The following is a 16451-nucleotide window of genomic DNA, read 5'->3' as shown; positions in this document are numbered from 1 at the left end:
GTAGATGGTTAAGCCCCTTTGCTGCTGCAAAAGCTCTAGGCATTACATCTGTGGAATATGAGTGAATCACTTCTTTATGGAGTAGAAATAAGTCTCCACTGAGAACAAAAACCTGTGAATGTGGTGATTTTAACTTCTGAACTTGCTGAGATAATTGTTTTCCTATCAAATGTTTGGCTCGTGGTAAAGACTTGGGGTTTCATAGTTGATTAACGCAGAAACATCTGTGTGTGCTCAGTGTTCCTCACATCCCCTACGGCTGAGGCCTTGCAGGGCTCACTAACGAGTGCAGCAAGAGGATTGGGGTTTTTGAGACTGAAAGGTCACCTCCTCCTTCCCGACACTGGGATGTTACCAGTGCCACCTCCCGGAGGGCAGCGCTGCCTGGTCCCTGCCCAGCCTTCTGTGGTGCTGGCAGGGTGAAGCTGCCTTAGTCAGCTTTTGGAGTCTCGCTGCAATTGCAGTTTGTGCCTTGGTTCTTACATGCACCTGCATGGGATGAGAGGAGGGACAGCATAGTAAGAGCTCCCAGTACCTTTTCTTCTTAGTAGGCACGTCCTTGATTTACTTCGTTTATTTTAACAGTAGAAAAATCTTGGTTTTTCTAGTTGTTTGGGACTTGGTATGCCTTGTGCCTCTTCCAGAATTTGGGCTCTGTAACTCCACCTTCCCTGTTAGGAAGGATGGAGAGTGTCTGATGGTACATGAGGGAAAGGCACACATAGAGCCCGAGTCAGAGTAACGTGGATGGGATGGCGTCGAGTAACTGGAGTGAAATAGAGGGGAAGGAAGGCCTTGAACCAAGAGTTCTTACTCTGTGTAATTTAGGAATACAATATAAATGTGTCCATGGACCAAGCAATTCGTGTTAGCAGTGTTAAAGGAGTTCAGTGCTGCTTTTGGAATAGAGAGAATCAAAAAGGTAGGGTTTGATTCATCTGTTGCTTGTACAAGATGACAATGTTGCCTGGATTCAATTTAACTGTAAAACCCATCTTAGGTGCAGAGTGCTAACAAAGGACCCATTGTCCACGTGCCGTGATGCTGTGCCGCGTCCAGCAGTTGGTGCAATGTGAAGGAAATGAAAGCTTCTAGTTTTGCTTTATTCAGATGACTGTTCTCTTGCTACAGAAACGGAAACGTTACTTCCTGGAAAACCTGATCCTCTCTAACGCTTTTTTTTTTTTTTTTTTTAAAATAAGCCTAAAAAACCCTAAAATAACCTCTTTTTTAGTAAAATTGGAGGCGCCCCTTTCTTCCCCATCACCGTTTTATGAATTTCCACCCTCTCTGTAAAAGAAAACCCATGGCCAAAGGTGACTGGGTGGCTTGCGTGGCGGCTTGTTTCCCCGTAGGCTTCTGAATGGTCGGATTGCTGTGATGCAGTATGTGCTTTGTAATGCAACTATTCTGATGGTTCGCTTCACAGCTGAGGCGAGCCACCATTTCAAACCCCATAACAGGAGCCTTGGAGACGGCACATTACAGAATTAGCAAAAGGTAAGAGAGCTCTATGCCAGATGTTTTGGGCCTGTAATGAGTGTGTAGATTCTGCTCATTATGGGGAAAAAAAAAAAAGAAAAAAAAAGAGGTGGTCTAAAAAAGACAAGTTTGGCTTTTGCAGTCCACCGCTTTATTACGTGCAGATCTGTAACAGGCTGTTACTGCTGAGTTTCTCAGTCTTTTCCTTCAGCTAGAAGTTCTGGGGGCATGTTTTGATTTCTTCCTTTGCTTTTTTCTTTTGGTCACCTTCTCAGCTCAGTGTGTGTTCTCCAATGATGATCTGTACAAAAGCTGGTCTCTACAATCAGTGTAAAAAAAATAAAATAAAAATACATGATGCTACACAACTTTCAGTAGAATCTAGATTGATGGGGTTTTAAAATATTCCCTTCCCCTTGCTCTTCTCACCAACCAAAAAAGGTCCTCCCTTTCTTTCTAAAATCCAGCAAGCTCCTTGAAGTATTTTGACATGTAAGAGATGCTTCATGTCCTCGCTGTGGGTGACAGCTGGAGTGGCAAAACACCTTCATCACACAGCATTTCATTGTCCCATGTAATCCCATACTCCTGGCTGGGCGCTTTTACCTCCTGCTGACACCAATGTAAGCTCCTTTTCACTGGGTTCCTGGTTCTTTGCAGCTCCTCTGTTAAATGCTACAAGTCTTGAATTTAGCCAATGTTCTCCAAAATTGGCTGGCTCTAAAAGGAACCACCTGCCCCCTTGCCCGTCACCACCCCCTCCCCTACTTTTAGTAGTGGTGATTAAAGATTGGCCACACGTTCCATCAGTGTTAATCCAAAATTGTGAAAGGAGTTAAACTTCTGGATGAAGAGGAACTGTCTGTGAAACTCAGCATCATAAATTATTTACAGAAAGTGTCTAGTTTAAAACAAAAAACAAAAAGAAGGAAAAAAAAAAAGGAGGAAAAAAGTGAAAGGACAATCTAACCAAATTTTTCCAACCAATTTATTTTGATTTGGACATGGCAGCTATAGCTTCTGTTGCCCTTCTAATATTGCTAATTTAAGAGCATTGCATACCATCCAGACCAATCGGAACCCTTTTCAAACACCTGTGGCTTGGCGAAAAAGCAGCCTACTAGGTGGGTAAGCCCTTGTCCTTTCTCTTTTTGTAGCTGAGCCGTGCTACTGTTCATGACCCTGAGACTGGGAAACTGACCACAGCACATTACAGAGTCTCTAAGAGGTAAGGGGAATGTCTTCCAAAGATATTACAAAGTCCGAGGAAGTCTGTTCTGGGACCTTACTGCTTCATCTCTAAACCTGGGGGCAAATAAGGATTTTTTGCATAACTTTTCTATTCTTAGAAGAAAGAGAATGGCCTAAAGCAAACTTGAGCTGTCGTATAACAAAGCAAGCGGTGTGCGGAAATAGGAAATAGTTGTAAATGTTAGTGGTAGCCAAGATGGAAGCTCCCTCTTTGCTTGGCATGGCTTGGCTACTGCGACTGACCTACTAAAATGTTCTCACAGCGTGGGGGGCTGCACACACTAACACACAGAGGGAAAAACTGCTGCTAAACTCAGGTGGGGACTTGCTGCTCTAAACTAGACGCCGCTGTAATTCATAGGAATTAGCACAAATTAAAGCTGGTTGATCATTTTAAAGAATATCCTTGTTTGAGTGGTTGAAAGTAGTTGCTGCTTTAATAGAAAACTAGTGTTCTTCCTGCTGCTTTGAAAAAAAAGCCCTGAAATTAGAACGGCTAGTAGCATAAGGGGGTTTATTTAGCTATGAATTTCTTTAAAAATACAAAAGTGCTTCAAAATACCGGATCACGAGAAGTCAATTGATTTGGGAATTCCTAGAACTCTGATGGAAATTGGAAGACCGTTGTAGCTGAAGTCTGATCCTTAAAGCCACGCTTGTTACAAGTAATGGCAAGGTGAAAACTTACTTTTATCCTTTGAAAACTGCCTTGAACCTTCAGCAGCACAAGAGCCTACTTACTCATCGGGGCACGTGCAGGCAGCGGGAGTCCTTTGGAAATTGTCTGGTGAGCTCTTACAGGTTTGCTCCCTAAATTTACCTCCACAGGCCCCTGTCAGAATGACCATAGGAAGGTATCTTTTCTGTTTGACGTGTGCTGCATTTAGATAGGAAGGTATCTTTTCTGTTTGACGTGTGGTGCTGCATTTAGTTTTATTTGTTTGTTTGTTTTTAATTTTAAAGTGTGTCCATGTCTTCTCTATCTTGGTTTTCTGTGACTGTGTATTTTAAAGGAAGCGTTTATTCAGTCTCAGGATTTGTCCTCTGTGACATAGACCCCTCTGGGGCATTTACTGAAGAAATGTCTTAATCCATTTGAACATACCCTCACAGTTTCTGTCAAACTTGATGTGTTAATAATAGGAATTGGAGAAGGTGACCAGATCACTAATTGAAATGGAGATGCATAATTGGCCTCTATTTATATAGATGATCCTTCCTAAAAGAACTCTTCATGTAGAGTTGTGATTTTTTCATTAGCAGGAGCAGTCAAAAAAAGTAGTACTAGATAACACCCGTTATTAAAAGTCCTTCCCAGTGTGTGCAGCTGATGGAGCAGCCAGGTCCCATTTGCAATCACCTTGTTAATGGCTTTGTGACACAGCAAAATAACTGTTTCCTCTGAGGCTATAAATTGGAATTATCCACGTGCTGTGCCTGGGGACTCTGGGTGAAGCATAAGGGCAGCTGCTGTCTGTGAAGCAGCTGGGAGTAGAGGCTGCTCTCCAGGACTCGGTGAGTGAGACCCCGAGATGTTTGAGGTTTGGTGCTCAGAAAGGTTGCACACCGGGGCTTCCTTCTAACATACCTAAGGAGCTCACAGAATTAAATATCTTACTGACCTAAAGTTATTTTTTAAATTCTATATCTCACTGGAAACTGGAATGAAACATCTTTCTGTTAGAGCTGTTTGAGCTGCTTCAGATTCCAGATGAATCATTGCTCCTGAAAACCAAAAAATGCTTGCTTTATTTTTTTAATAGACGACTGCTTTTCCCTTCGAACATTCTTTCCTAGCAAATGCACTTCTAAATTACAGCTTGCCTCTCTTTGAGAGGACTACTGTTGGCTGTGCAGTACGTGGCAGGCTGTATAAAAGGGGGCTCCTTGCCAGCAGTACGAGCAGCAGCACCAAGCTGTGCTGTGTGCGGTACCAGAATAAACTCAGCCACTCTCACACTGCTTTTAAAGAAACTGGGGGATTTTTTTTTCACCTCTCTCCTCCCAACAGCCAGTCGGAGCCTGTAGCATATGAGGTTAAAGTTTCCACTTCAGAAATACCAGTCTGTGCTTTTATTCATTCCTGGTTGTGTCTCTGCTAGTACTTTTTACCTTTTAGAAAGTTTTTAAACGTAAATGCCAGTAATTTGAGTGATGGGTGAGTGCTACAAAAGCAGTGTTGCAGCTCTGGTGTGGCTGAGCCTCAGGACAAAGCCTTTGTGTGTCTGGTACGAGACCAACTAGTGCAGTTGGGGGAGATGAAGCTTTTTGGGCACAGAAACCCCCTTGTATGTCACAGAGCTCTGGACAGTTGTTTGGTGGTGGTTTTTTTTTTTCCTAATACACTGCTGAGTCTAAAATTATTTCTGCATTTAAGTATTGTGCTATTAAATAATCTCTGATATGATACCTGATGCAGAATCGTAAGAGGGAGGAGCAATGTAATGAATACAGTAGTTGTTAAAAGATCTTGGTGTGAGGAAGGAAAAAAGCAACCCCCCAGCATGAATTCAGCACGCTAATGAAATTCTTTCAATTTCTAGAGCATATTAGCTTAATTCATGGGTTTCTTTTTCCAAAGCCAAGTGGGACACCAAAATGCCGTGCCCTATTTCAGTCAGGGAATTTGGGGTTTTGGTGTGGTAGTTACTAAGGAAATATCAAATCCTCCTGTAAATAAATTGACCCACATCTTTAACTGCCACGCTTCTGACTTCCCAGAAATAAGTGTGTCCTTTCTTGTTTGGAAGTTTTCTGCCTGTGACAGACCCATAGGTGTCAGCTGGTCAAAAATACGACCAAACGCTGTTCAGGCAAGTTAACTTGTCAGATGAACAACTTAATTTAACAAATGTACATTGAAGAATAGAGCTGTGTACATCTACTGAATCGTGCTGAACCTTGGACTATGCGTATATTAAAAGTCTGAGCTCAACATAAGGCTGCTAATTCTGCATCACACACACCACTGGCAAGGGAATATTTTGTGTGTGTGTGATAGACAAGAGCAGGGGAAAAAAGATGACTTTGTGTGCAGGAAAACCAGCTATAAATGGTTTTGAACTAGGCACACGTTTACTTTGATGGCATCAAAGGAGCAGGGCTGAGAGTGGCAATGAAGGAGGCCCACGTAGGACAGATGGCTATATTCTGTGATGGCCACCAGACAGAGCCTGCAGCAGCAGAAGCTCTCCCTCTGCATCCTAAATGCCCAGAGACAGAGACCTGCTGATGCTGGGCAGGGTTCTGCGGGCCCTCCTGAGCTTTGTGCCCTCCTGGAAGCAGATCTGGTGATGCTGACAGGGTTAAACCACGCTGTGGCTCCTCACATGAAACTGTGGAGCGCTAGATGCTTTGCTCAGCAGCCAGCAGACAGGCTGGCACTGGCAGTGTGGTTTCAGGTCCCCGTTTCCTCCACCTTTCATAGACTTTCTTTGTGTCCTTAGGCAATTAATTTTATTTCTAAAATATATATAGTACTTTCCCTCCATGAAAGGATGTAGTATTCTCCCTGTTGAAGGCATTCATTGCAGTTCTAAATAACCAATATAGGAAGAATGCTTTTTTCCCCCCCTAAAAGCCTTTATGGATAGACTGGACAGAGGTAACCCTCCATGAAAGGATGTAGTATTCTCCCTGTTGAAGGCATTCATTGCAGTTCTAAATAACCAATATAGGAAGAATGCTTTTTTTCCCCCTAAAAGCCTTTATGGGTAGACTGGACAGAGTTGCTAGAGCTTGCACTTTGAGCTGATGGCTCTGCTGGGGCTTTTCTTGTGTATTAAGTGTGAGGGTAGGATTGCTTGTGACTGTTGTTTGTTCAACATGGCTGCGGAGCATGTGGCTGCATAACTGCTTTATTTTCTTTTTTTGGGGGGGGAAATTCTTCATATAAGTAGTCTGCATTCTCCTACTGCCTGAAATCAAAGAAGGTTGCATTGTAACACTTCTTTATACTAACAGTGTTCAGATGTGGGTGAATCTTTGTATGTGTTTGTGCAAGTCTGTCTGGAGAAAGCTTATTTCTTTTATCTATAGTTCACTCGTCATTTACAAACAAATGCTCATAGAGATTCTGTAACCTGTGTCAGTGCCTCGTGTCACCTGCTTTATTTTCTTTTTTTGGGGGGGGAAATTCTTCATATAAGTAGTCTGCATTCTCCTACTGCCTGAAATCAAAGAAGGTTGCATTGTAACACTTCTTTATACTAACAGTGTTCAGATGTGGGTGAATCTTTGTATGTGTTTGTGCAAGTCTGTCTGGAGAAAGCTTATTTCTTTTATCTATAGTTCACTCATCATTTACAAACAAATGCTCATAGAGATTCTGTAACCTGTGTCAGTGCCTTATGTCACGTGTCATGCTACTGTTCCTCCCATGCAAAGTGTTTTGGTGTTTTTTTCTAAATACATTTTTTTTTTTAAATTAAAGAAAACAACCTTCATTTAGTGTAAGTGTGAAAGTTCATTTGAGTAGCAATGCTAAGATGTACTGGCCAGCCAGGCTCTGGGCACAGGTATTTCTGTCCAACACCCTTGTAAAAGCAGCAGGAACCACCGATGAGCCCAAAAGGCTGAGCCAGATGCTAGAAAAAAAGGTAGAACCAGCTGTCTTCATTTTCCTGCAAAATAAGGAGAAACATGGGGCCCAAATCATCAATATTATCCTCTATATTAGTGACTAGCAGGGGGCTGTGAGGGTAACTAGAGAAGAGGACTGGGGGGGCAGTGAGAGGGAAAAGAGGAGCAGTCAAATGAAGGGCATTGGCTGGAAAGGGATGAGAAAGCAACGAGAGAAAAAAGCATCATGTGAGCAGATGAGTGGTTTAAAACAGAAAAAAAGAAAACAGATGAAATTAATATTTTTATATTAATGGGGTATGGAAGCAGCCAGCAGCTTTCAAGAATGAGCAACCACTTAGAGTAGAAAATGCTCCACTGGGTGCGGATGAAGGCAGCGATTCGTGTGTATCTCTACCTCTTCATACCTTTCTCTGCTAATTAGTTTGCCAGTTAGTTTAAATGTGGTATTTTTAACTGAAAAGTTCTAATTTGCAGTAGTAGGCAGACATTTTGCAGATGCCTTTGGAACTGTGAGGCTGACCTTCCACATCTGTATTTTAAAAATTTGCTTTAAAAAATATGATTGGGTTGTTTTGGTTGTTTTTTTTTCCCCCTTAAAAAATCAATGTGTTCCTGAAATATGTGCTAAATACCGAATTCTTAATAGGCCATTCTGGTCGGAACAGTTGAACAGGGAAAATGGTAAAGAGTTGTATGCAATATTTAATTGTTTTCATAATGATTTTTAGTCCCACAGCACAGGTAAGTAACGTGAAAGGACAGATCACAGAGCGCTCGCCTGTAAGTACCTGGCGGGGAGGAGCTGAGTTACAATCACACAGACTCTGTGTATGTTAAATAAAGTAACTCACCTGTTCCTCTCCTGAGTGCTGCTTCAAAACGCATCAAATGTGGAGTCTCAGGTAGCTGTTTGGAATGGGTAAGAGCAAAACTGGGTTTGTGCCTGTTTTAAAAAACAGCTTGAAGCAGATTTCACTGTTTGGAAGGTTTTCTTCAGTCACTTGGTAGTCTAGTAGGGGAATGAAGGCCCTTAGCTTTAGAGCTTCCTTCAACGAGTGTTGGAAGTGTTCTTTCTACAAAATATGTTTATTAAATGCAGGCTTTCATAATGCCCTGGAAACATTCCTGATCATCCTACCAAATTTTTGAAAAGTATGAAAAAAATCTCAAAGTAATTGCAAATGTTGCATTTGTACTGCTTACTGCCTGTTACTGCCATATTTTATTAATTATCTTCCCCCCCCACGTAGCGCGTGGTTGTCTGGATACGAAAGCCCCGTGGTGTCTCGCATTAACACGAGGATACAGGACCTGACAGGACTTGATGTCTCCACAGCAGAGGAGCTGCAGGTAAACTCTTAGCACAAGGCTGATGCTGAGTGTCTGTTGGCATTTCGTGGTGGGTGGCTTTGTGTGCAGCACCCTGCTCACTCAGGTGAGGAGCCACAAGAGCTGGTTCAGCCCAGGGACAGCTAATTTGATGGCTGATTTGATTCCAGCCCAGGGGAAGAATAAGTGGGGTTTTTTCTACAGGAAGGAAAGGACACGGTTGTCTTTGCAGAGTAGCACTTAATTCAGTGTGAAATGGCTTTCTGTTGCCGGAGAGAAACAGCAATAACTGAAACTCTTCATGTTTGTTGAAGTGGATGTAGAATTCCTTTTTGTTTATACTCATAAAACTGAGTTTCATTGCTGCAGAGTCAGATTTTGCCGCTGTGGCGATAATAAGAAGTTTAGCTTGACTGATACCTGGGCAAAGGGTGAGAGAATGGGTGTTCAAAAAGTAGATTTTCCATCCCATCCTTGGTCCTAGGAGGCCAACAGTGTGTCTGGTGTCTCTGTAACGTGGGAGAGACTGACTGTACACATAACTTGAGTAAATTTTATTTTTGAAGTGCTTACTTCTATTTATTTGCTTGAGGCTTTTAAATGAACAGTTGCTTCACTGATTCTGAGACAGCATTATTAATACATAGAAAGTGGTTCCTGAAAGCTGTTGTGCCACTGTGCTACTCCATCAAGACTCCTGATTATAAAACGCCCAAGCATCTGGTTGAAAATTGAGAGATTTTCACACAGAAGAGATAAACAATAATAATAAAAAAATCAATCAGGAGAAAGGACAGTAAATCCTCTTTATTGACACAGAGATCAAAAAGGGATTTAAGCTTGAATGATGTGAAAGCACCATGACCTATTTTGAAGAGAATATAACCTGTAAAGATTATGTAGAAGAAAAATCGTTTTCCACCCTGGGGAAGTACTGGATTCCTTACCTGGAGTAACTGCATCTTGCAGTGCCTGTCTTGGATGTGCTGCTGCTCCTTGTAGCTCCTTGAGGCCTGTGGCTGTCCAGGAGGACCTGTTTCAAAAGTGTCATGGTTGGGTTCTACGATGGGAGAGTCATTAGATCAGACAGTAGCAGCCTCTCAGGAATGGGAGAATGTCTTTACCCCTTCAGCTGGGGGTGGACAGAAGAGCTTTCAAGGAAAGCAGACCCTGGGGAAGGGAGGCCTTGGTTGTGCCTTCCAGTCGAACTGCAAAGGCAGACTGAAGGGCTGAGGTCCTGAAGCCTGGAGTCAGGTTCTGGCTCTGTGCTGATGGGGAGTCTGGGTGAAGGCAGCTCCCTGTGAATAAATCCAGAGAGCTTTGCTGCATACGTACAGCTTACCGGGCAGAGACTTGCAGTCTCCTGTGGCTTGATTATAAAACTTCATCTGTCAAAAGGCTGTAGATGAGAGTCGTATTCTTGTCTGGATAAAATACTGCTTTACTAGATACTGTGCTTCTCCTTTCACTGTAGGTAGCCAACTACGGAGTAGGAGGCCAGTATGAGCCTCATTTTGATTTTGGAAGGGTAAGTCCTGTTTTCCGTCTCCACCTCTTTCTTCTTCACAAGCGCTGTGTTTCTCTTTTTCAGGTGGCAAATTATGGAGTGGGAGGACAGTATGAACCCCACTTTGACTTTGCACGGGCAAGTAAAGAGATGGAGGAGAGATAGTCACCTGGTGAAGCCTGGGCCTCTTGGCTGTAGCACAATTTTTATTATTTAATGTGTCTTAAATTTTGTAGCTCTTCAACTTTTCTAATCCGTGTTAGTGGAGAAAGCCCTTTAAACCACCAGCTGAACTGATAAACATTTTAGGCATTACAGAGCAACGAGGTTTTTCTTCAAAAATAGATTTAAAAAAGAATTATTCTAAGGAGATGACTGATAGTTCTTAACAGAGCAAAGGGTTTCATTGCCATTCTGAGGAAACAGAATTCTAGTTGGCCAAGGTACGGGCCACATAAAGCTGACATCACAGCTTACCGTGTTGGCCTGTGACACGGAGAGAGAAGATCCTTCCCCAGATCCAAGACGCAGGCATCGTGTGTGCTGTTGAAGAAATTTTGCAAACAGCAGTGCTCTGTTATTGTAGTTTACGTGCTGATGGCTAGCAGACTCCTGAAACTCGAAAAAGTCTCCCAAGGTCCTCTCATCTCACCATCCTTAATTTTTTTAACTTGCTTGAAATTCCCAATGTGTTTCTATTCCAGCTTAAATTGCAGACCGCTGGAAAATAATGCCACTGGATTCAGTTGGTTATTTATTGGGCATACTTACGTGTGATTTAACACCTTCAGATTAACCTTACGCTGTGAATCCAAGCCACCAACTATTAATCAGAATCTCTGCTCTGTAAGCACATGCTCAAAAGCATTGCAAATGATTAACAGGTTTTGTTTGGATAATGCATGGGTTAATCTCTGGAGTTGATGATTGCCAGAACAGGGGTCACACGGGGTGGGTTCTAGAAGTAAGACTAGAGGTGTGTGACCAATGTTGGTGTCCTAACTCATCAAAATGGGGTTTTGTTCTAAGTGATAAAACCCTCTTAGTTAGTGAATGGCTCCCTGGGCTAGTCCATGAGCCCGTTACCAGCTCCTGCTCTGCCCAGGCCCTCTGGGCTTCTTCCCTCCTTCCCAGCTGCAATGAAAGAGCCATGGCAAGGAGCTGGAGCGTGAGGAAGAGGAGTCCTCCCCTTCCTCCCCAGTGCTGGGCTGGGGGTGTCACAGCCACACGGCGGGGACGTGCCTCGCTTCTGCTGGAAGCGTTGGGAATGGCTGCCACAGCTGCCTGCAGCTGGATCCCACTGCCAAATTAATCACTCCTTGGCTCCTCAGTGGCACTCCCAGATGCTGTGTGCCAGCGAGGAGTGCAGAGGGAGGAAGGCCAGCTTGGTCGTGCAGCAGCTTGCCCCGCACGGCAAGCTGTGGCTGTAAAAGCTGGAGCAGGAGAGGGGGTGAGGGCCAAAAAGAGGAGCCACCCCAAGGAAGCAGGGCTGGCAGTGCCCTCAGGGCACGCTCAGAGCCACCCCTGCCACAGTGTGGTTCTTGGTGACACCAGGACTAAAGAGCTGCCCTTGCTGTAGCTCATCTTGGCCAAGGACAAGAGGAGATGATAAGCGAGTGTAATTAAATAATTAAGTTTGTGGCTGTGAAGAGGATTTGTATACTCATTTTCAGACAGTACAGTTGTTCTGGCCCATTAGGAACTTGGGCTTATGCCTTCCCTGTTCTACAGAATTTTAAGATGCCTGATTTATTTAAATGAATAGATACACACATCCTGCATCCTCCCCTCCTTCCAAATAGAGGGATTGAATTAATTTTTCTGCATGAGTTTGTCTGCTGCTGGCTCTGCAGCTGTATCTCATTGGCTTCTCTCAATAATCAAAATGAAATGCTTACTAAATCTGCTTGTTTTTATTCACAGAAAGATGAGCCAGATGCTTTTAAGGAATTGGGAACAGGCAACAGAATTGCTACTTGGTTGTTTTATGTAAGTGATATATTTCTGTCATGTGCTAGTGCCAAAAATATCTATCACTGCATATTCTATACCGTTGAATGATTCCATTATGGTTTTTTACTGACGAGACTTGCAAATGAAGGCAGCCACCAACCTAGCAGTGATACATGGGGGTATTCTATACCGTTGAATGATTCCATTATGGGTTTTTACTGACGAGACTTGCAAAGGAAGGCAGCCACCAACCTAGCAGTAATACATGGGATATCTTCTTACCCATAACTAATGGCTCTTCCATAGGTTCTTAGGGAGGGTTTTTTCCTCAAAGGTGAGCATCAGCTTAAATTATCTGACTGTCCATGTCTATATCTGCATCACTATGTACAGTGTGCTCACTGCCTAAACCTGTACCCATAACTAATGGCTCTTCCATAGGTTCTTAGGGAGGGTTTTTTCCTCAAAGGTGAGCATCAGCTTAAATTATCTGACTGTCCATGTCTATATCTGCATCACTATGTACAGTGTGCTCACTGCCTAAACCTGTGGGTGTGTAACACTCAGGGACAAGGCTGCCTGGTGCATTTTGAACAAAAGGGGTGGGTTTCACCCTTATTGAAGGCCGTTAATCATGCAGCCCTTTCTCACTAATTGGGAGGTAGAAATGAAGTTGTTCAATAACCTTATTTTATTTTGCTAAAAACGTGGCAGTGGGAAGGTACTGGCTTTGAACTTCTCTGTGCCTTTCCCCCGTTTCAGATGAGCGATGTGTCAGCAGGGGGCGCTACTGTCTTTCCTGAAGTAGGAGCTAGTGTTTGGCCTAAAAAGGTAAGCAGGGCTTTTATCCCACTGACTCAAAAACATAACACACCTATAAATGCTTAAAAAGAAGCTTTAAAATGAATTTATATCAAGAAGAATAGAGCACAGAGGTACTTACAATTAAGTGAAGCGACCAGATCAGTACTGGTGATCCCAAGGGCCTCTGATGTCCCGCGTGTTAAAGTGTAGGTACATTTTGGAGTTAACTGCTTCTAACACATAGACTTTGGAAAACAGTACAATACTTACAACACATTGTGAAAATGCTTAAATCTGTGAGCGGGTTTAGTCTTGAGGTGTCTATAGGGAATTTTCCCTGAAATCGTGTGTTCCTGTTAAGTTTTTTTTTTCCTCAGAAAGATTACAAATCTTTGCTTTATTTTTAGTAAATTATCTTGCTGTCTAAAACTGGTCAGAGTTGAATGAAACTGGCTTCGGGCTTAAAAAAAAAAAACTATTACAAATCTTTGCTTTGTTTAGTAAATTATCTTGCTGTCTAAAACTGGTCAGAGTTGAATGAAACTGGCTTCAGGCTTAAGAAAAAAATAACAGCCAAACATCCATAGACACAGAATGAGTCAAAGGAGACTCACTCCTTAAGAAAGTGAATGTTAGAATATGAAAAAGATCCCTTAATTTAAAAGGAATGTCTGAAATACAAATACACATACCTTTCCCTTATCATTAAGTTATTTGGTGTGAGAGCATGTTTTGCACAGAGCACAATGCTGAGGGTTTCCACTGCCATTTCCAGGGAACAGCTGTGTTCTGGTACAACCTCTTCCCCAGTGGAGAAGGCGATTACAGCACGCGGCACGCGGCCTGCCCAGTACTAGTGGGAAACAAATGGGGTAAGTGCCCTCACGTTGCTCTCACTGCCTGGGGGGTTGTCTTGGCTTTCCTTTGCCTCTGGCCCTCACAGTGGGAGAAGCAGCAGCCAGAAATAAGGTCCCTTATAAAGAAATCTACTTCATATCTACATCTGCTCCATATCTCTCTATATATCACCTTTGCCTCTGGCCCTCACAGTGGGAGAAGAAGCAGCCAGAAATAAGGTCCTTTATAAAGAAGTCTACCTCATATCTACATCTGCTTCATATCTCTCTCTATATCAGAGGTCGGTCTCTTCTCCCAAGGTCCAGGTGATGGGACAAGAGGAAATGGCCTCAAGTTGCTCCAGGGGAGGTTCAGATTGGAGAGTAGGAAACATGTTGACAGGGAAAGGGTTCTGAAGCCTTGGAATGGGCTGCCCAGGGAAAGGGTTGAGGCCCCATCCCTGGAGGGATTGAAAAGCCGGGTTGACCTAGAGCTTAGAGACATGGTTTAGTGATGGTTTTTATCCGAGTGAGGTTGATGGTTGGACTAGATAATCTGAAAGGTCCCTTCCAACCTGGACAATTCTATTATTATATATAATAGTAATATAATAGCATATTTTATAATGTATCTAAAACTCATGTAATACTATATCTACTTGAATAATCTTTCATAGTATTGCAGCTATTGGGAGGGGTTTTTTCCTCCTTTTGGGTTTATTAGAGCAACTTCACATTTGTGTGTGTGTAGGAAAATACTTCAGAAATTTAAGATAATCCTGTGCTTAGCTTTCAGCTGACCAAGGGCCTGTACATAGCTTAAATATGAGCAGGAGCTAACGAGGTGCAGTGACCAGCTACCTTTCTGTCTTTGCAGTATCCAATAAATGGCTCCACGAGCGGGGACAGGAATTCCGAAGGCCGTGCACTTTATCAGAGTTGGAATGATGCAGACGACTCCTTTGTCTCTCTGTATTCAGTTTGTGTAAAATGCACACATCTCCTACAGTTTACAATTGACTAACACTCCACTACAGGTTCAGTCTTCAACTACACCGGTGTTTCATCTGTGGACAAAACAAACATGCTTTTAGTTCCCTCTAAAATATCCCCTTACGGTTTTATGAACAGAATATATTGATTTTTAAGGTGTTACAGGAAAAAAAAAAAAAAAAGGACAACATACAAATCAGGGCCACAACGATGATTGTGTGTGGTGTTCCCTTCACCGTCGCCCCTTGGATCAGCACGGACAGCCAGGGATTGTTCTCCTCACAACTGTTGGTCTGCAAAGGGCGGGATGATTTAATGGGAGGGCTCCCTTCTAAGGAAGGCTGAATTAAACCAGTTCATCCTCAATTTCCAGACATTCGACTCCTTGCTTTTCTAGAGTGCCTGACCACTACTGTTGAGAGCTGTGGGCATGGTTGGTGTTTCTCTGGGGAACAGGTTATCATCAGGTTTTAGCCTGTTTTTTTCCACTTCCACAAAAGCCCCAATTTTTAAACTGTCTTCTTCTCGGCCTCTGTGGTGGATGTGGCTCTTTACCTTGCAAATGTGAGCCAGCAGTTCCATGGTCCTGGATGAACAGCTACCAGTTCTGTGTAGCTGAGATGCTTCAGCAGCATTGTGTCACACACCTGCCTGCATCAGAGCAGCCTGACAACAGTTGCAGCCTGGCTTCCCTCCTTTTTTTTTTTCTGTTTTCTCTTTAATGTTTGTCCACATAAACAAATGCTGCTTTTATTCCATCTTAGTAGTCAACTCTTACATCTGTTCCTTGGGCAGTGGGGATAGGAATGTTACCTCTTCATTAATCACAGTTCATTGTGCCTTAGGATGCTGGAATTTCAAATTGGTTATGAGACTTCAGGTGATGAGGTGACACATAGTCCTCACAGAACGCTCTCCACCATCATGGTCCCAGTTCTTAAGGCCTTGTGAGAAATGGATGGCCTGTTCATAATCCTAAATCTTCTTTGGATGCTTGTTATTTTGCAGTTATTTTTTCTGCCCTGGCTGCTGAATGCAGCCCGCAGCAGTGACGTGCCTTTAGTCCCAGAGTGACTGTGGGCAGGTGCCTGCTCTGGCTGGTTTGGTGTTGCTCACCTCACAGAGCTGCCTCCAGCTCTCTCTGGGCAGGTCCCAAGGCTCTGGTGCTGCTCTTCCCACCACCCAGGGCTGGAGCTGTTCTGATTTACACCACCCACACAATAAAAATTGTCCCCAAAGTCAGTGGTGCCCTCACTGGAAGAACTCACTCCCGGTGACCTTGGTTTGTGACGAGTCATCCTTACCCTGAGATGAAGTTGAATTCCCTGAGGGAGTTGAGGCTGTTGAAGTTTTGTTCTGCTCTTCAGATTCTTGTGAGAGGAATAATGGCCATCCCCCACCCCCCGTCCCCCTAAGCAGGGTGGGGAGAGGCTGCAGGGGGTTCGCTTCCCTACGGCGTCGCTCTTCAACAGCAGGATTTTTAACAAAATGTCTAAATATTCCACTAGCAGGAGGACAGGAATCAGTGAACTGCACTAGACTCTACCTGAACAGTCTGATGATGTAGGGGGTCAAGCCTGAAATCTTTACCAAGGCAAAAATTCCAATATTTCAGTTAATTGGATTTCCTGCCTCTCTAAAATCTTGAAAATTGAGCCAAGAGGCAGATGAGACCAACTGTTTACACGTTAGAAATACCTCTTGATTACTAA

General features: G+C 43.3%; 1 protein-coding gene across 8 annotated transcripts in view; it reads left to right on the top strand.

Annotated features, from left to right (window-relative positions):
- The window catches only part of P4HA1 (prolyl 4-hydroxylase, alpha polypeptide I), a 44062-nt gene extending 28957 nt beyond the window's left edge, over window positions 1–15105 (top strand). For 2 of the 8 annotated variants that reach the window (XM_014940456.1, XM_014940454.1), the window contains 8 exons: window positions 2640–2710; window positions 3455–3520; window positions 8568–8667; window positions 10121–10174; window positions 12077–12142; window positions 12869–12937; window positions 13686–13782; window positions 14624–15105. In XM_014940456.1, coding sequence (XP_014795942.1) covers window positions 2640–2710; window positions 3455–3520; window positions 8568–8667; window positions 10121–10174; window positions 12077–12142; window positions 12869–12937; window positions 13686–13782; window positions 14624–14694 — 594 coding nt within the window. In that variant the 3' untranslated portion in view covers window positions 14695–15105. Of the gene's footprint in view, window positions 1–1429; window positions 1501–2639; window positions 2711–3454; window positions 3521–8567; window positions 8668–10120; window positions 10175–10237; window positions 10292–12076; window positions 12143–12868; window positions 12938–13685; window positions 13783–14623 lie in introns of all 8 variants that reach the window. The other 6 variants (XM_014940461.1, XM_014940457.1, XM_014940455.1 and 3 more) reach the window with 5 other exon arrangements.
- The last annotated feature ends 1346 nt before the right edge of the window (window positions 15106–16451 follow it).

This window comes from Calidris pugnax, unplaced genomic scaffold, assembly GCF_001431845.1.
Source record: "Calidris pugnax isolate Ruff unplaced genomic scaffold, ASM143184v1 scaffold39, whole genome shotgun sequence".
In the NCBI taxonomy this organism is placed as follows: Eukaryota; Metazoa; Chordata; class Aves; order Charadriiformes; family Scolopacidae; genus Calidris; species Calidris pugnax.
This window is presented reverse-complemented; position numbering and strand designations above follow the sequence as displayed.